We start from the raw sequence: 20,961 nt of genomic DNA, 5'->3' as shown, positions 1-20,961 counted from the left end.
CGTAATCCAGCATGGATGGAAAGCGTGCAGGAGAGCCGGCTGGATTCAAACTCGGGACCTTTCGTCCCAAAGTCCGATGCTGATGCCCCTATGCCACCAGCCAGGTCCAAAGCAGGTCCAAAGTAGAAGTACCTGCTCTTAAAACTGTACTGGTAAATGTTACAACAAAATTAAAGCAAGTACAAGAACACAAGTCTAAAAATAGTTGAACAAGGTGCAAGGAAATGTACAAACCTACTGTGATTCTGGCCTGGTGGGTAAAGAAACTGCCAACTCAAGCATAACAGGGATATCACAAAACATATGAATCATTCACATCTTACAGGGAGAAAGATGAGATATTTCTTCATGGCCATTAACATTCTTGAGCTGGAAGACAGTGCTGACATATGCAGGTATTGAATACTGTAGTGAGCAAAGCACTTAAGGAAATTGGCTCCTAAGTGCATTGTACGCTCATTAACTTAGAAGCTTGCAAAAAGCTGCAGACTTCTCATTTATAGAAATAGTTCAGAGATCGGAAGAACATTTCAGCCTATTGAGACAGTGCAGAGTTATGAATTCACCTCATGCAATCAAGTGCTAGGAGAAAGCATGGCTAATTACTCACAGACAGTTTCATATGCAGAGGATAAAAGGATCCAGTTAAAGGTATTAGGCACTAGAAACACTATACTTGATTTGATGTAGGATTGTGAGTTCCACAGAATAAGTGGAGGCAAGAATGCAAAGACATTCCATCCTATGCCATCCACAAATTCAATGGTAGCTTGAAAAGCAATTCCGAAAGCTTTGGTCTAGAAACAAAGTCAGCATCAAGTGATTTGAGCCATTCTTCAACTATCAGCAGTCATTCCCAACATACAGTAAGTGTTTTTATAAAGGGTTTAATTGCTGCTCATATAGAAGAAAGGACACTTAGCAGTAACTTGCAAAATGTAATGTATGACATCAGACAAAAATGCAAAATCTCAAATGCAACATCAGCACAGAGCAAGCTTCTCTGAAGAAGACGTAAGGGAGTTTGCATAATATACAACCACTATGTATGGCAAAGGATATAATTTATGTAGTATCTATGCCTCAAATAGCCCACAATGTCAGACTTCAAGTCCCAGCTGATGGAAAATCATTAAAAACACAGATTGATGCAGCTACAGGCAAGACAAATAGAATTATAGAACAGTGGGGTCTCAGGGGGAGGTTATTTCATAAATGAATCTCATGCCATCTCCTTACGCAGCTACTGACTAGTTACACTAGCTGCCATTTCTGTAGCCTTTCCAATATTTTCCTTACCATTGAATTTTTTATTCAATTCTCTCTTGAAGATTACAAGGGAACCTGCCTCCATTATTTCTGCAGACAGTGCATGCAAGATTCCAATCACACGCCACATAAAGTAAATACTCATGGCATTATTAACTTTCTTTCCTTTCATTATGTATCTGAGACATCTAGTCCCCGAACCCTTCACTAAAGACAATAGCCTCTTAAATATCGACCCAGTTTGAGCTCTCTTAATTTTGTGTACATCTAACACACCTATCTCTTCTCTTCTTTCTAACATCTACCCTCAGTCTTGTCTAAAGAAACCATGTTAGCTACTTTAATCTATCATAAGACCTTAAGACATAGCAGCAGAATTAGGCCATTTTGCCCAGTCATTCCATTATGGCTGATTTATTTGTAACCTTTGATGCCCTTACTAATCAAGAACCTATTAATCTCCGTTTTGCATATATCCAATGACTTGGCCTCCACAGCCATTGTTGGCAATGAATTCCACAGATTCACCACCCTCTGGCTGAAGAAATTCCTCCACTTCACCGTTCTAAAGGGATGGCATTGTACTCTAAAGTCATGCCCTCTGGTCCTAGACTCTCCCACTATAGGAAACATCCTCTATCTAGACCTTCCAATATTCAACACGTTTCAGTCAGATCCTCCTCATTCTTCTAAACTCCAGCAAGTACAGGCCCAAAGCCATCAAACACTCCTCATACATTAACTTTTTAATTCCCAAGATCATTCTTGTGAACCTCCTCTGGACCCTCTCCAATGCCAGCACATCCTCTGGATAAGGGGTCTAAAACTTCAAAATACTCCAAGTGTGGTCAGACCAATTCAATTCAAATTTAATTGTCATTCAATCAGACATGAATACCCATGAATACAGCCAAACAAGACAGTTTTACTCTGGGGTCAAGGTGGATAACACAGTACCAACAGTCACACATAGCACGTATAAGATAGAAAGATACAACCACTCAATAAAAGAGTCCAAGCTCTTGAAATTCAATGCTGCCAACATCTGCGGACGACCACAACAGAACTTGCCTTCTGCCAAGTGAGCACTGGGTGGGGGGGAGGGAAGTAGCAGCAACACAGAATGCTGCGCCACACACTGGCTCCAGTGCCTCTCTCCTGCCAGCTGTAAGCAGGCGACACCACGGCTTGAGGTTCCGAGTCCAAATGAAAGCTGCCGAAATCTGCAGTTACCACAATACAGCTTGTCTTCCGCCAAGCAAAGACAGGGTGGGGTGGGGGGGTGGGGGTGGTGTGCGGCACCAACTCCAGCCCGAATGCTGTGCCAGGCCACCGGCTGTGGAGCACACCAGCTCTAACACCTCTCTCCTGGTGGCTATGTCAGGCGACACCATGGTTTGTGGCCTAGTCCTCACTACAACCAAAGTCACTCAGCTCCCCCACCATCCTCCCCTGCTCTCCATCAATAAATCAGTGAATTGAACTGGTGGCATTCCACCTTAACAATGTCCAAAAGGATTTTGAGATTGCAAGAAAGGCGACCAAGATGGTCATTGGCTATTAGACTGTACACCTTCTTCGATCAGGCAGCAACACATTGTGCAGTCCTTAATTTTTTCGCCAGCGAGCAATTCGCTGATGGAGTAGACCTGCACAGCTTCAAGTTCTTAATATTCAGCAGGATCTTGCGATCATGAAAAATGCATTTAAATATGACAGTGGCATCTTTTATTGACCCCGTAGCAGCCACTGCAAGCAAACATGCCGCCGTCTTATTGGAAAAATACCTTATGAAGACTTAGCGTTACATCCTTGTTTTTATATTCCATGTCCCCAATTAGTTTAAACCCTCCCCAACAGCTCTAGTAAACCTACACACAAGGATATTAGTCCCCTTTGAGTTCAGACATAACCCGTCCTTTTAATACATGTCATAGCTTCCCCAGAAGTCATCCCAGTGACCTAGAAATCTGAAATCCTTCCCTGCCACAATTTCTCAGCCACATATTCATCTGCCAAATCATCCTATTCTTACCCTCACTGGCATATGGCAGAGGCAGGCAGAGATTCCTATCCTTGTGGTCCTGATTTTCTGCTTTCTACCAGGTCCCTATATTCTACCTGTGACATTGGTACCAGTATGTATCATGACTTCCAATGTTCACATTCCCCTTTTAGAATGCTATGCCGAGACATCCCTGACCCCGGCACCTGGGAGGCAACATACCATCCGGGTATCTCTTTCACATCCACAGAATCTCCTGTCTGCTTCTCTCACCAATGAATCCCCTATCATTACTCTACATCTCTTTCCCCTCCTTCCTTTCTGAACCACAAAGCCAGACTCTGAGCCAGTGACTTTCCCCAGGTAGGTCCAAAGTGGCGTATCTGTTACTGAAGAGACCGCAGGGATTTTCTGCACTACTTGCCTAGTCCCTCTCCCTCTCCTGACAGTCACCAAGCTACCTGCCTCCTGCAACTTAGGGATGACTACCCCCTAGTAGCTCTTATCTATCACCTCCACATTCTCCCATATAAGCCAACAGTCACCAAGTTGGAGCTCTAGTTCCCTAACACAGTTTGTAAGGAGATCAAGTTCATTCAGCCGTACACATGTATATCATCAAATGAAATGTTCCGAAAGACCCTGAGTTCTTTTAAAATCTTGTGCCGCCTCACTAAAACAAGCAATTGCTCGCAATGATTGAAGCCCGCTGAAAATCTTTGTAACTAACTGCATTGCCACACTCCAGAAACCATCTCATTAATCTCTTCTGGACCATCCATATCATTCTAATAATATTGCAACAAGAAGTAGCCGAGGTCAGGCTAGCATTTTAGGATGGATTGACAAGAATTTCCCAGTTTTACACTTCGTATTTCTACTAACGAAGGCCAGAATCCTGCATACCTAGCAGCTTTCTCAATGTGGGCTGCCACTTCCAATGATATCTGCATCTATAGTTCACAGACCTCTACTCCTGTATCCCTTTGACACCACCATCCTATAGCCCACATTGAATTTCATCATTCGTCTTACCAAGGTGCATCATCTCAAATTTCTCCACATGTATCCGCTCATTCCACCAGCCAGCTTATATTCTGCTTCAGTTTATCACCATCCTCTCCACTTCACTTTAACACTAAGTGCAATCATATACAAATTTAGAAATTGTTGCCTGCACCTTCAAGTTTAGGTCCAGTTCCAGCTCATTACTTACTTTCTTTACTGCCTGTTATGATGCTGGCATTTAGGACAGCAATGAAGGTCCCTTATCTCTGCTGGTGTTCAGGGCTTCCTTCACCGTGTTAGTAGCTTCCTCTCGGTTTTCACTACTGTCAGTCATGCAAGTCCTGGTGGAGACTCAGGAATACCATCACACTCAGATGTAGAACAATTTCTTCACTGCTGTTTCCGTAACAATTTTGCTTTACAAGTCAGGGTTGCTAGCCCTGAGCTGAACCCCTGAACCTGGAGGACTGGTGGACCATCCCTAGTCTGTCCTCTACCTTTTGACCTGTTTGGCCTGAGTGACCCACCAAGAGCCGAAGCATAAAGTCCTGACTCCAGCCAGCAGAGCTCTCCAGGTCATTGAGGCACGCAAGCCTCCAAACCATGACAAGTCTGTGGTCCACTTGGAGGTCTAGCTCATTATCATAGACCTAAAAAGATTGGCCCCCAACACTGATGCATCCCCCAGTCCCAGAAGCACACATTCATCATGTCATTCTGCTTCTTACTTACCAGTTTTGCATCCCTCCCCATTTCAGTTTCTCTCATTCTTAGCTCTGATGATGGGTCTCAGACCGGAAAATTTAACTGTGCCACCTGTTTAGTTCTTCCAGTATATGGTGTCTACATTTCAAGTAGTACTAGTGCCTGTTACACAGATCCTGACGGCCAAATTCCCCTTCTTTCCTGACTTTCTGGCACTCTTGCACAACCTGAATCCTTCTTCACTGTCTTCTCAAGATATGTAAACACAATGAGCTTTGAAATTTCCCAATAGCCAAGTCACCCTGATGCCCACTATTACAGTCCTGAACCTCCTGAATTCCCAGTTTCTTGTTTCCCAATTCCTGCCCCTGAACTTCCTCATCCTGTGACTTTACAAACCTGCCTTCCCATACCTTAGATGATACCTTTGCTGATAATTGATAGAAGAAAGAATGGCTGGTAACTAGTTTTACTTTCTCTGACTAGAGAGCAGCACTGATGGGAGTGGACAGCCCCCAACCCAGCACAGACCACAATGCGCCCACAGAGACCTCTGCTCTCTCCTACACCACCTTGGCATCTCCTCTAGCGAGTGGCTGCAAATGGTGACTCCACAGCATGAGGTCCTAGTGCTCACCACAACCAAGGCAATGCAGCTCCTCCACCAGTGGTCTCGCCAATGAACCAGTGAACTGGACTTGCCGTTTTCAACATTACCAAAGTCTCAACAAGGCCTTGGGATCACATGAAAAACATTCAAGAACATCATGCACACCTCCTTTTAGTTTGGCTAAAGGCATTTATAGTTGTAGAGTATAACTCTTCAGTGCTACGGCTGATTTGTTGTTTGATTCCATAGCTTTTTCTATATCCTGTTCCACTAGCCACATCATGGTACGACATGAAGTGAGTGGAATTCGCTAAAGACAGGCTCGTGAGGAAGCCAAAATGGATTAGCTATTTGGCACTTCCAGCTGAATATGTTGGCAAATGCTTCTGTCTCATCTCTTGCACTTAAATAAGAATGTTGCACGGTACAGTACTCTTTGGCCCACCACATCTGGAATATCTCTTTTATCCACCTCCACCAATTCTATTAACTCGAATAAGGTCTGTATCCTTTCATTTCTTACCTATTTAAGTGTGTGCCTAAATGTTTCTTTACTCTAGTGACTGTATTTGACTCTACCACCTCCTCTGCCTGTTAATTCATCTCAAAGCTCCTTTAAAACTCTTTCATCTCACCTTAAACCTACTATGGGAAAAAAGATTCAGACCGTCTACCTCACAGATTGCTCTTATAATTTTATATACCGTACCATTAACAGATCATCTCCCATCTTGTTTGATTCCAAGAAAAGCAAACAAAATTTAATCAATTCCTCCAATCCAGGCAATATCTTGGTGAATCTCATCACTACAATCACATTTTTCCAATAGTATGGCAATCAGAAACACACACAATACTCCCTTCTGAAAAATTGTTCAAAAGTTACTCACTAGCTACTTAATGCTTGCTTATAATTCTTTTGACATTTTTAAACCAGAATTTTAGTGCCTGATATGAAATTTTGGTTCATGTAGTTGGATGCAAAAGAGTTAATGAGCTTCTGAGAGATGATTTCACGATCATTGAGTTCTTCTATATGTACTTCTGGAGTGTTTCAACAGGACATTCTGTCATTCAACCAAGAAACAAAATATCCCCAGATGTATCTAGAAGGTTGCAATGAGTTTTAACTCTAACTGATTAGATCCACATGTCACCCAGCGAAAGGACATGGAGCTCCTAAATTTGAACTTCTGCAGAGTAGTCATTCTCCAAAAATTTATATCTTCAAAATAATGTACCAAAACAACTTTTAACATTGATAAGAAAATAACTCACCAGTGCCTTCATAATACTTTGTGCAGTTTCCATATTCAATATCTTCCTCTTTAACATCAAACTGTGGTAATGCAATCTCTTCCATCTGAACGGGGTCCTTAGCTTGCCAAATGAATTTCAGGTCTTCGGTGGTGTAGCCAACTAAGAGGTAAAGTGCACATAATTAAAGAAATAAAAATGCAAGTGCAGAAAATATAATACTAAAACAGTGTTTTTGATGACCACAATGGTGCAAAATCTTTCGTAGGGTCCAATTCCTATTCCTCTTTTCCCTACTTGTCTATTTCCTATGAAGTCATATTGTTTTACCTATTTCACTGCAGCTGTAAGGGAAGGAGAACCAATTGATGAAAAAAACACCAAATATATAAGTGAATATATATATATAACAAATATATTTTCTTGCACCTGCCTAATGCTAATAGATAACTCTGAAATAAAATGGACAAATGAGCTTGAACATTAGCACAAAATACTCTGCAGATGCTGGGGTCAAAACAACACTCACAACACGCTGGAGGAACTCAGCAGGTCGGGCAGCATCTGTGAAAACAATCAGACGACATTTTGGGCCGGAACCCTTCATCAGGACTGTAGAGGGAAGGGGCAGAGGCCCTATAAAGAAGGTGGGGGGAGGGTGGGAAGGAGAAGGTTGGTAGGTTCCAGGTGAAAAACCAGTAAGGGGAAAGATAAAGGGGTGGGGGAGGGGAAGCAGGGAGGTGATAGGCAGGAAAGGTGAAGAAGGAATAGGGAAAAACACAATGGGTAGTAGAAGGAGGCGGAACTTCCTCCACAACTTCCGCCACCTTCAACAGGACCCCATCACTAAGCACATCTTTCCCTCTCTGCTTTCCGCAAGGATCAGTCCCTTCGCGACTCCCTGATCCTTACGTCCCTCCCCACGGATCTCCCACCCGGCACTTATCCCTGTAAGCGTGGGTGCTACACCTGTCCCTACACCTCCTCTCTTGCCACCATTCAGGGCCCCAAACAGTCCTTCCAGGTGAGGCAACACTTCACTTGTGAGTCTGTTGGGGTCATCTATTGCATCCGGTGCTCCTGGTGTGGCCTCCTCTACATCGGTGAAACCCGATGCAGATTGGGGGACCGCTTCGTCGAGCACCTCCGCTCCGTCCGCCACAACAGACAGGATCTCCCGGTTGCCACCCACTTCAACTCTGCTTCCTATTCAGATATGTCCATACATGGCCTCCTCTACTGCCATGATGAGGCTATACTCAGGTTGGAGGAGCAACACCTCATATACCATTTAGGTAGTCTCCAGTCCCTTGGTATGGACATAGAATTCTCCAACTTCCGGTAATTCCCTCCCTCTCCCTTTCCCCATCCCTATGTCACTCTGCCCCCTCCCCCAGCTGCCTATCACCTCCCTCATGGTTCCGCCTCCTTCTACTACCCCTTGTGTTTTCCCCTATTCCTTCTTCACCTTTCCTGCCTATCACCTCCCTGCTTCCCCTCCCCCACCCCTTGATCTTACCCCTTACTGGTTTTTCACCTGGAACCTACCAGCCTTCTCCTTCCCACCCTCCCCCCACCTTCTTTATAGGGCCTCTGCCCCTTCCCTCCTCAGCTTGAACATTAGAAAGCTTTTGTGCATTAGAACAGGCTATTCAGCCCAACAAAGCTTGCCAAATTCCTATTCACACAGTGTGTTAAAATAACTATTAGGTTTAGATTTGAAAGTCTCCAAAGATACTACTCTCAGCTACACAACTAGGTATGTGTACCTAGATGTGTACAACTTGCTGTGGAAAGAAATGCTTCCTGATGTTTGTCTGAAATCTCCCTTTAACCAGTCTCCACCTATGGCTCCATGTCCTTGATGATAGATTAATTGTCAAGTAGCAGCTGGCATCCACCTTACTTATACCCTTAATGATTCTGAACACTTCTATCATGTCATGTCTACAGTCGGCCCTGCTTATCCGCGAGGGATTGGTTCCGGGACTCCTCACAGATACCAAAAAATGCGGATGCTCAAGTCCCTTATTTAACCTGTCTCAATGCGGTGGACCTTAGGACCCAGTGGAAACCCGGACCTTATTTAACCTGTCTCAGTGCGGTGGACATTAGGACCCGGCGGTGGAGCTCCGAATCCGCAGTGTTTCTGTTCACGAAAATAATTACGATCACGATTGAAAATAAAGTGGAAATAATAAAGCGATCAGAAACACCATCGGTCACTGGAAAAGCATTAGGCTACAGTCAGTCAATGATCGGAACAATTTTAAAGGATAAAATGAGAAAGACCCTACCCGATTAAAGCTACAATTATTACTAAGCAACGCAGTGGTTTAATTATTGGGTTTTGGAGTTTGGGGTTTTTGATCCACCACATCAACCCGGCACCGATGGAGAGCGTGCTCGGGAGCGCTCTGTCACTGGATCAAACTCCGGAACTTCTGTTCCCCAGCCTGGCGCTGAAACATACGTTTCTTAAGTATTTTATATGCATAGAAAGCTAAAATATATACTATATACTAAGGCAAATGTTTGACTAACTGACACTAAATAATATCGGATGTACCTGTTCCGACTTACTTAGTAAGAGAACTTCCCTTTTCTTTTTTTCGATCCCGATTCACGATAACCTACGCACATCCTCCCGTATATTTTAAATCATCTCTAGATTACTTATAATACCTAATACAATGTAAATGCTATGTAAAATAGTTGTTATACTGCATTGTTTAGGGAATAATAACAAGAAAAAAAAGTCTGTACATGCTCGAACAACAAGTGCTGGAAGAGCACTTCCAGGTTTTCACGATTCGCGGTGGGTTGAATTCGCGCATGCGGAACTCGCGGATAAGGAGGGCCGACTGTCCTTAAGCCAAAAAGATTTAATTCTTTCAACCTTTCTTCATAGCTCATACCCTACAGACCTAGAATGAGTCTAGCCGCCCTTCTCTGAACTCTCTCTAGTGCTTCACATCCCTCACAAAATATGGAGGCCAAAATTGTACAGAGCATTCAAAGCGTAGCTTCAAAAGTATATTATACAGCTTAAGGAGAACATCTTTAGACTTGAACTCCATCGAGCCCAACATTATATTAGCTTCCCTAATTGCTTCTGTGCATTGTCTAGATGTTGATAGTGATGAGTCTACCAAGACGTCCAAATCCTTCTCACACAGTGCACTTTCTAACTCAGGACCCCCCATTGTGTATTTATATCTAATATTTCTACTCCCTTTTTTTTAAGGCATCTGTTAGTCTCATGAGACCATGGACTTGTGCCTTGGAAGGTTTCCAGGGCGCAGGCCTGGGCAAGGTTGTATGGAAGACTGGCAGTTGCCTATGCTGCAAGTCTTACCTCTCCACGCCACCGATGTTGTTCAAGGGAAGGGCACTAGGGCCGATAGAGCTTGGCACCGGTGTCGTCGCAGAGCAGTGTATGGTTAAGTGCCTTGCTCAAGGACACAACATGCTGCCTCAGCTAATGCTCAAACTAGCGACCTTCAGATCACTAGATTGACGCCTTAACCACTTGGCCACGCACCAACACATATACTCCCTATATGTAATATTTAACATTTACTTACATTAAAGATATTCTAACATCTGCAAGTAGCATAACACACAAACTATTCCAGAACATTTCCTTTCCTGCATATAGGCTCTCACCCTTTCTCTTCCTTCCTGCAGCTTCCACCCCATCAGATGTCATGCCTCCTGTATGAAAGTACCACAAAACTTCTCCCCCTCCCCTTACAGTCTTCCAAAGAGACATAAATGAATGGCATACTGTGGTTCATTCCTCTATTTCCATTCCTTCTTTCAACCTGATTTTATTGAAGAGCTGCTTTACTTTTTTTTTGCTTACATAGATCTAAAAATTTTCTTTACTTACAATGAGCCATTATTAAATCTGTCCTTATGCTGCCAATAACATGCAAGTTGTTAAACATATCTGTTAATGACAAACTGTTTGGCCTCATTTAGGTTCTGTCTGATAGGAATTTAGCATTATGATACATTGCATACCAATAACTAAAAATAATATATTCTACTAATTAGTTATTTTTATTTTAATGAACATAGCAATGACCAGAAATGTTACTCCAAATACAAAGCACTGGAAAGGCTGGAAATTTGAAAGTTCCAATGAAAGGTTATCAAGCTAAAACTCTGGTTCCCTCTTGACAGATGTATACAGATGACCTGTTACATATTTCCAACATTTTATGTTTTCAATTCCATTATTATCTTACAGGTGAGTAATGATGAGAAAATACTATCATCCTATTTTTGGGAAAAAAGCCCACTGGATACTTCTAAGAATACTTTGCTGATTATTATTACTATTAAGTTATCTCAGATAGGTCCATGCATCTATGAGAATAATACAGCAATATCCCAGAGTAGTCTGTATTCACTTATTATTTTCTCCCATAATTCATTAATTTAACTGATAGTCAGAAACACAAAATAAATTAACTATAAATTCACATTTGCACCTGGAAAGGTCTCACATACTTGCTCTTTTATTTTAAAAAAATTAATGGTTCACAATTCCAAGAATGGATGCAGTCTCCCAAAGCCTTCTCCAAGTCGTCATGGAGACTTCTGCAGGATTACTGGAACCAAGTCCATTGCAGAGCTGAACCTGACACCTGCATCTTTTCACGGGGGATCATTAACTGGTGATTAACATCCAGGACTCCAGGTGCCAATTTTCATTTTCTGGCACAGATGGTCAATTGGCGTTTTGGATGAACAACTAATTATACATGCTGACCACGCGACAATTAGCAGCTCATTGCTCTTGCTCAGAGTGAAAACCATCCCTGCTGACTGAAAATTGTCTTTCCCTAAACGATAGAAAACATTGCTTTTGAAATATGAGATCTTAAAACAAAACCTGACTTATTGCCAACAGCACCTCTACCATCTCAACTATCAGTCAAAACATATAACCTGAAGCAAAAATTCAAGAAACGTACAGCTCTCCAGCTGAATCTTGCAACGCTGTGTATCCATGGGAAACAGGGTCAAATCAAGAGGGCATGAAAGTGTTATTGACAACCTGAAATATGAAAGAGAACAACAAACATTACCCACTTTTGAAAGCTATAAAAATAGAGCACTTTCAGCAAATGCAGTCAGTGTCATCCTTAGATGTCAAAATTTTATCTCACCTCATACTGAGCAGCACATCACCATTCCGGAATATAAAGAGCAGGATGTTGTCTTGTGTTACATCATGAAAATTTGCATTCTTTTCATTTGCAAAAAATAAATCAGGCTTCCATAAGCAATTGAACATTGTTGGATCCACAGTCAGAGCATCTGAACCCTTAAAATCATTTGGTAGTTTGAGTCGAGGGTCATTCCATTTTTGTCTCAGGAATATATTCACTCTATAGTCCTATCAAAATAGAAGCTACAAATTAGTTGTGCATGAAAGATACAATCATAGAAAATTACAAAGTAAAATCATAATCAGAATAAAATCAAAAATAGAAACAAAATGCTGAAAATATATAGCAGATTAACTGACAGCTGAAAGAGAAGGAAAATCTTATCTGGGAACTGTGAATTCAACTTAGAAGAAATGTTAATAATTTTATTTATTGAGAATGAACTGTGAATTCAACTTAGAAGAAATGTTAATAATTTTATTTATTGAGAATAAAACAAGCATCCATTTTGATACTAATTTTACTAATTAATGCAATTTATCAGGTGGATCAGAATGATAAATCTCTAGCATTGAATCCAACCCTCCCCCTCCCACTTTCAAATCTCTTACTAGCTTTCCTCGGCCCGAAACGTCAACTGTACCTCTTCCTATAGATGCTGCCTGGCCTGCTGCGTTCACCAGCAACTTTTATGTGTATTAACAGTATGTTGTTACTTTAAAATTACTTTTCAGTTATTATATTAGGAAGAGAACTTTTTCAACCTACTGTTAGCATTCCTACCTCTGGGAGGGAAGGTTTAAGGCTTGTTTTTCAAGTAACAATGGTGATGTCAACCAGAACATGTGGCTGAATATTTGTCCTTCTGTTTCATTGAAGTTAGGAAGTAATGACAGGTGAACTAGTATTACCCAGCAGAGCTGGCCATGACCGACCCATAATCAACAGCATTCTATACAAGCTCTGATCAATAATATCACAAAATGATTGAACAGGTATTGGCATTGGTTTATTATAGTAGATATACCAAGAAACAGTGAAAACTTTTGTTTGCATGCCATCCAGACAGATCATTCCATACAGAAGATGATCAAAATAGTGAAAAAAGGAAAACAGAATGCAGAATGCATGTAAAGTTGCATTTACAGAGTAAATGTAAGCACTTAAACGAAGTGCAAGGGTTGCAACAAGGTAGATTGGGAAATCAAGAATTCACCTTTTTAGTGTATGGAAGGACTTTTGAAGAGTCTGATAACAGCGGAATAGAAGCTACCCTTGACCCTGGTGGTAGGTGTTCTGAAGCTTTTGTATCTTCTGTCGAACAGAGCAGGTGAGAAGAGAAAATGGCAAGGTGGGAGAGATCCTTAATTATGTTCAAAGTTCAAAGCTCAAAGTAAATTTATTACCAAAATACATTTATGTCCCTGAGATTTGTTTTCTTGTGGGCATGCACAATAAACCCAGGCAACATAATAGAATCACTGAAAGGCCATCACACCCAAGAGCATGAACAAACAACCAGTGTGCAAAAGACACAACAAATGGTGTAAGTACAAAAGAAAAACAGAAATAACAAAAAATAAATAAATATCGAGAACATGAGATGAAGAGTCCTTGAAAGTGATTTCACAAGTTGTGGGAACAGGTCAGTGATGAGACGAGTGAAGTTATCTTTGGCTCAAGAGCCTGATGGCTGAGGGCTAATAACTGCTCTTGAACCCGGTGATGTGAGTCCCGGGCTCGTGTACCTTCTTCCTGCTGGCAGCAGCGAGAAGAGAGCATGGTCTGAGTGGAGGGGGTCCTTGATGATGAATGCTGCTTTCCTGTGACCACGCACCATGTAGATGTGCTCAATAATGTGGAGGGCTTTACCCATGATGGACTGCTGTATCTACCACTTTTTTGTACGATTCTCTTCAAGGATATTGGTGTTTCCAGAGGAGGCTGTGATGCAACTAGTCAATATGCACTTCACCACAGATCTATAGAAGTTTGTTAAAGTTTTCGATGTTATGCCGAATCATCGCAAATTTCTAAGGAAGTGGAGCCACTACCATGCTTTCTTTGTAATGGCACTTACGTGCTAGACCAAGGACAGATCCTCTGAAATGAAAATACTAAGGAATTTAAAGTTGCTGACCCTCTCCACCTCTGATCCCCTGATGAGGACTGCTTAATGGACCTCTGGTTTCCTCCTCATGAAGTCAATAATGGGGCTAACAGTAGCGTAGTGGATAGAGTAATGCTATTACAGCTTGGGATGTTGGAGTTCGGAGTTAAGTTCCGGCACCAGCTGCAAGGAGTCTCTGTACCTCCTCCCTGTGGAATACATAGGTATTCCCCAGGTGCTCCCATTTCCTCCCACAGTCCAAAGACCTACTAAATAGGTTAATTGGTCTTTGTAAATTGTTTCCTGATTAGTTTAGGGTTAATCGGGGTTGTCAGGGGTTTCTGGGGGGGGCATGACTCAAAGGGCCAAAAGGGCCTACTCTGCGCTGTCGCCAAATAAATAAATAATTTGTTCTTTGGTCTTGCTGATATTGAGTGAGATGTTGTTGTGGCACTACTCAGCCAGATTTTCAATCTCCCTCCTATATGCTGATTCGTCACCCCCTTTGATGCTGCCAATGACAATGGGTTTGTCAGCACAGTTAAATCTTGCATTGGAACTGTGCTTGGCCTCACAGTCATAAGTTTAAAGAGTGTAGAGCAGACAGCTAAGCACACAACCTTGTGGTACACCTGTGCTAATGGAGATTGTGGAGGAGATGTTTTTTCCAAACTGAACTGACTGGGGTCCGCAAGTTAGGAAATTGAGGACCCAATAACACTAATAACACTGGGGTCTTGAAGCTTATTAATTAGTTCTGAGGGATGATGATATTGAATACCAAGCTGTAGTTGATAAAGAGCATCCTAATGTATGCACCTCTGCAGTTCAGATGTTCCAAGGTTGAAATGGCATCTGCTGTGGACCTGTTGAGCTGGTAGGCAAATTGAAGCAGATCCAAGTTGCTTCTCAGGCAAAGGTTGATATATTTCATCACTGACCTCTCAAACCACTTCATCACAGTGGATGTAAGTGCTACAGGATGATAGTCATTGAGGCAGGTCAGCTCACCCCACACTCACCTCTGGAGCACTGGACAGTAAAGACACCTACATCAGACTATTGTTTATTGATTACAACTTTGCATCTAATGCTGCAATTCCAAGCAATCTCGTCACCAAACTCCAATATCTGGGAATCAACAATTCCAACTGCAACTGAATTCCACAATTATACACAAAGCTGGTGCCCCACAAGGCTGTATTCTCAGCTGCCTACTCTAATCCCTGAACACTCATGACTGTATGGCCAGATTCTGCTCTTATTCCATATACATTTATAGATGATACCACCATCGTGAATAATAACGATGACTCGGAGTTTGGAAGGAAATAGACTGCTTGGCATGATGATACCATGAGAACAACCTTTCCCTCAATGTTAGCAAAGTAAAAGGACTGGTTATTGACTTTAAGAGTTCAAGTTCCTAGGAATGAGTATCGCCAATTGCTGCCTTGGTTCATTCACATGGACGTCATGGGCAAGAATGCTCACCAATGCCTCTACTTCCTTAGGAGGCCAAAGAAATTTACCATGTCCCATCATCCTTTACCAATCTTTATCCATGAACCAGAGAGAGCATACTGTCTGTGGATGCATCATGACTTGGTATGGCAACTGCTCTGCCTGTAATCCTGAGAAACTTCAGAGAGTTGCGGAGGGGAGGGAACGTCGACTCAGACCATGAGAGAGAACACAGCTCAACACATCATGGAAACCAGCCTTCTCTCCAGTGACTCTGATTTTGCTCCTTACTGCTTCAGTAAAGCAGCCAGCATAAACAAAGACCCCAGCCATTACAAACATTCTCTCTCTTCCCCTCTCAACTTCTGGCAAAAGATGCAAAAGTCTAAAAGCATATACCACAAGGCTCAAAGAAAGATTCCACCCAACTGAATGAAAGGATAGAAGCTGTCCTTGACTGCTAAATGGTCCCCAGTATGATAAGATGGATTCTTGACCTCATAATCTACCTCATTATGATCTTGCAACTCAGCCTGCACTGCAGTTTCTCTGTAGCTGTTACACTTTATTCTGTGTTCTGTTATTTTCCTACCTTGTACTACCTCAATGCACCGTGTTATGAATTAATCTGGATGAACAGTATGACCAGCTTTTCAATGTACCTTGGTACCAAGTATCAATAATAAACCAATTCCAATCCAATGTAAATTCCCTTCAAACTCAGAATGATATCCAGAGGAATCAGTGAATCTTGGGGCAGCTTTGGCCTGGTTGAGCCACTTATTCATTGGTACAGGCCTGGTTGAGCCACTTATTCTTTGGTACCTTCTACAAATTGGAAATACATTTCAAAATATGCAATACCATCATACTCTTTCTTTGTTATATGTGAACAAGGGCAATGTTCTACAGCGAGATTTATCACCAACAACCAAGTTACTTTTTCCTGACATAAAGGAATTAAATTCCTGATTGTGGAGTACAAAATCAAGGAAAATATGCTGAACTAAAAGCAAAAACTACATATACTACTATAGCTGGAATGAGTTGGATTACTGTAATAAAATCCTATCACAGATGCAAAGGCCAAATGACTTTTCCGTGATTCTGGGTTTGCTGACTTAGTCATAGAGGAACACGGCATGGATAGAGGACCTTTGGTTCAATGAGTGACCAATGTGTCCATCAATCTAGTTCCAACTTGCCTACAGCCCATTTTCTCCAAACCCCACCCCTCCATGTACCTATCCAAGTGCTTCTTAAATGGTATTACTCTACTTTTCCCAAACACTTCCTCTGTTAGCTCATCCCATGAACTCGCTACTCTGTGTGTGAAAAAGTTGCCCTTGCCCCTTTCAAATCTTTCCCCGCTCACCCTAAATCTATGCCCCCAGTATTGGACTCCTCTACCCTGGGGAAAAGACTGTTACCACCCTCGTCATCTATGTCCCTCATGATTTTATAAACCTCTATTATGTCGCCCAACATCCTCCTACGGCCCATAGAATAACGACCTAACCAGGCCAACCTCTCCCTATATCTAAGGGCTCTCCCACTAATACAACACAATTATTCTACCAACGATGAGTAATTTCTCTACACAACTTCTCCTCAAGTTCCTACTGACTGTTGGGAAGTCCCGTGAGGGTGACCCTCCTCCTCACGTTTCAAAGATCTACCCATTTGGTCTCATTGAACAATCTCCCTCAAGAGCATCATCTCGAAGAACTCCTGTTATGTCTTCCCTTATCAAAAGGGCAACACTCTCTCTTCACTCACCCATACCTCTGTCACACCTACAGCATCTACATTCTGGAACACTGAGCTGCCACTCCTGCCCTTTTGTCAGCCATGTTCTTACTATGGTTAGAACATCCCAGTCCTCAGAACCAATCCATACTCTGAATTCATCTGCCTTGAGCATCGAAATAAATGCAGTTTCACTGGGTATTTTTTCCCTGCCTTTTATGTGCTCCTAGCCAATCTGTTTATTAAATTTGCTCCCGCTGGCTACTACTTTATCCATGACTTACTCCAGTTCAGAGTTCTACCCACCATGAACCTCCCTAAACTGGTTTACTCTTCCACGTAACACCAGGAAATTTCCTTGCAAGGATATTGTCCCCACACTGGTTCAACTTGTACAACCTGTCACCTTTGTACAAGTCACCTCTATCCCAAAGCCTATTTGTCCACGAATCGAAATCCCCGCCTTCTGCACCAGATCCTCAGCCACAAATTCAGCTGGTCTATTTTTCTATTTCTGACATCGTTTGCACATGGACCAGGTGTAATCTGGAGATCACTACCCTTGAGGTACTGTTTCTTACCTAACTTCCTACACTCATTCTGCAGAACTTCATCCCTTGTTCTACCTGTGTCATTTGTACTAACATGTACAATGACCTCTGGCTATTTGTTCTCCCACTTGAGAATTTTCTGCAGGTGCTCAGAGACATGGTTCCCAGGAGGTAATACGCCATCCTAATGTCTCTTCTGCAACCTCAAGTCTCCTGTCTGCTTTCCTCACTATGCTGGAGCAATGAACTAGTTTTCCAATCATTCTTAAGGTCATTCTTTTTCAACTGACAACAGAATCCCGAGGGCTGCTGCAGAATATCTTACTATAGTAAGAAAGGAAACTGTCGAAAATAAGATTGAGCGGCGTTTGTTTTGACAGCCACTGTAACATTATCAATAAAATTATGCTACATCCATCATTTGGAAGTTGGAAAAATCAAAAAGCCTATCGTCAACAATATTCTTCACTAAGATGTTAATGTGCAATTTCTCTGTTTTTTGTACATTAACCTTTACTTTATCTAATACTGTATAATATGCTGGAAGTTTAAAATGTGCCCAATACTGGAATTTTGAAATGAAAGCAGAAAGTGCTTGAAACACTGAGCAGGTCACTCCAAATCTCCAAAAGGAAACCACAGTTCTAATGAAGGGTCTCCAACTAGACACTATAACACTGTTTATCTTCTAATATGTGTGGTCAGCGAAGAGCTCCAAGCATCTTCTGCTTTCATAACACCATTCCATTCCACTCTGTTTCCTTCTCCTTTATTTTCAATAACAGATTTTCATAGGGAAACTCATAATATCCGTCTGAAGGATCAGAATTTTTCTGGAAATCCTCCTTTAGAACTGACCAAAACTTAAATAAATGTTGAAAAGTCATTTGTTGCTGGAACAATCCAGCATTCTCTAGGAATACACTCTTACAAGTGCATATAACAAAACACTTCTTCATGGCTCAGACATCCTTAAAAATAACTGTTAGAGTGAGTTTTTTTGGGGTAGATGATTCGTTTACACTTAAGTGGCTTTGGCCACCAGACTTCTATTTGACAAAGTACTGTGAAATGAGTCCACAACAATGCGCTTCCTAAAAGGGTGTGAATACCAGATGCTTCTGGCGCTGTAGTTTGACCTGATGCCGTAGTTTCAAAGACAGTATTATCTATACTTTATAAATATTAATTGTCTTCTATGTTAGCATGTAAAATGCCAAATAAATGTATTGTGGATTTAACTTGCATTCCTAAAGGCTGTGGGTACCAACCCAGACATGTTGGCGTTGGAAGGAAAGGATGAATTCAGAAGGTGTGATGTTTGTATGTAGCTTCAAAAGGAAGCATTGTCTATGCATTGTCTATAACTTTTTAAGTAGCGATTGCCTTTGTGTTTAGCATATAAATATCGGGCCCACATTGGGCTAGCAGACCTTTCTACTGAAAGCGTCTCCATCCGTATGATGCCTGCTGTACCTTGTTGTGTGGAATAAAGAAGCTGCTTTGTATCTACCAGTGACTCTGTCTCTCCAGTGATTTCATCCATGCTACATTTGGTGTCAGGAGTGGGATACTTCGTGACCCGTTGTGTGGCCAGCGTTCCTCGCAGTCTAAGTTGCTGAGTATTTTTCTAAAATAACACCCACACTTGGATCTGTTTGGTCGGTGGTACACGGGATCACAAGGTATCATGAACATGGAGAGTTGAGCAGGTAGATATAAAAGTAGTGTGTGCGTCTGCATGTGTGTTTATGTACGTGAGAAATCTCTGCATGTTAACCTGGTTAACTTGGTGACACTTGGACCACCAGTTGCGAAAGGTGGTAACCAATGGTACGGTTCGAGACGCCAGTGTAGAGGCGGGTATACTCGTTCGGGGAGTTGCATTTCAGCATATGCATTTGCAAGTGTGATGCAAAGGAATACAGCAGGCATCATGAGTTCAGGTACTCAAAAGTGGCAGATTGTGGAATACATACTCTGCGGTTTTATATTTTGAGTAGTGTGGGAATTAGTATGTAGATATCTCAGGGAGAGGTTTTACCCAGATAGAGCTACCAGAATGGTACCTATTGAGGTCAGGCAACGTCAGACTGAGATCCCTGATGATCCGAACCAGCCTTTGACCTTGATTACGACTACTCATAAGCCCTTCACCCCTGGGGAGAAACAGAGCATTTTGTCTGAGCTGCCCTCACTTAAAGTTGACTGTGGGAATTCAGAATTCTGCTGTAAGCTCAAGGAAATAGTTGAAATTCACCAGATGCACCCTAAAGATATACACGTGGTGGTGAAAGTGAAGTGCCCGAGGAATATATGGAACAAGATGGCTCAGGGGATGTGGGATGGTACATGGGCAACTACCAGGAGCGCCAGTAATGAAGAAAGATATCGCTCTTTTAAAGGGGAAATGAGGCAGCGGCTGGGGGAAGGTGAGAGTAGCTGGGGAATGATAATGGCAGTGACCCAGAGGGCTGATGAGACAGCCATGGATTATGCAAAATGTAAATACCAAGCATATGAGAAGTATTCAGGGTTGGATAATCTAGGGAGGGATGACCCAGTCTTCCTAAAAATGCTGAAGGAAGGCCTGAGCTCAGCCCACCAGGAAGTTTTAGATTTAAGCATAACGGTGGGGTCCAACTACTCTGAGATAGTTTCATAGTCCAGTGAGGTAGACCAAAGAAAAGGCAAGAGAAATCATAAAGTGAGTATAGTGGATGCAGCTGCTGTGATGTCCCGGAGAGTTTGTTTTGCTTGCCGGCAGCCAAGGCACCTAGCAAAGGACTGCCAGACCAGGTATAAGACAACTAAGGAGCTGGTGGTAGACCTGAGGAGAGCTAAGGTACCGGTGACCCCTGTTTCCATCCAGGGGGTCAGTGTGGACATGGTGGAGGGTTACAAATACCTGGGGATACGAATTGACAATAAACTGGACTGGTCAAAGAACACTGAGGCTGTCTACAAGAACGGTCAGAGCTGTCTCTATTTCCTGAGGAGACTGAGGTCCTTTAACATCTACCAGACGATGCTGAGGATGTTCTATG

General features: G+C 42.3%; 1 protein-coding gene across 2 annotated transcripts in view; it reads right to left on the bottom strand.

The window, feature by feature from the left end:
- glrbb (glycine receptor, beta b) overlaps positions 1–20,961 on the bottom strand; it is a 153,572-nt gene that overhangs the window by 53,227 nt on the left and 79,384 nt on the right. For both annotated transcript variants that reach the window (XM_063046392.1, XM_063046393.1), the window contains exons 5-7: positions 12,038–12,267; positions 11,843–11,925; positions 6,876–7,016 (exon numbers count right to left, since the gene is read on the bottom strand). In XM_063046392.1, the coding sequence (XP_062902462.1) occupies positions 6,876–7,016; positions 11,843–11,925; positions 12,038–12,267 (454 nt within the window). The remainder of the gene's footprint in view (positions 1–6,875; positions 7,017–11,842; positions 11,926–12,037; positions 12,268–20,961) is intronic.

The sequence above is a fragment of the Mobula hypostoma genome, chromosome 4 (assembly GCF_963921235.1).
Source record: "Mobula hypostoma chromosome 4, sMobHyp1.1, whole genome shotgun sequence".
In the NCBI taxonomy this organism is placed as follows: Eukaryota; Metazoa; Chordata; class Chondrichthyes; order Myliobatiformes; family Myliobatidae; genus Mobula; species Mobula hypostoma.
Note: the sequence above shows the minus strand (reverse complement) of the source record. Positions and strands in the feature narration are given on the sequence as shown.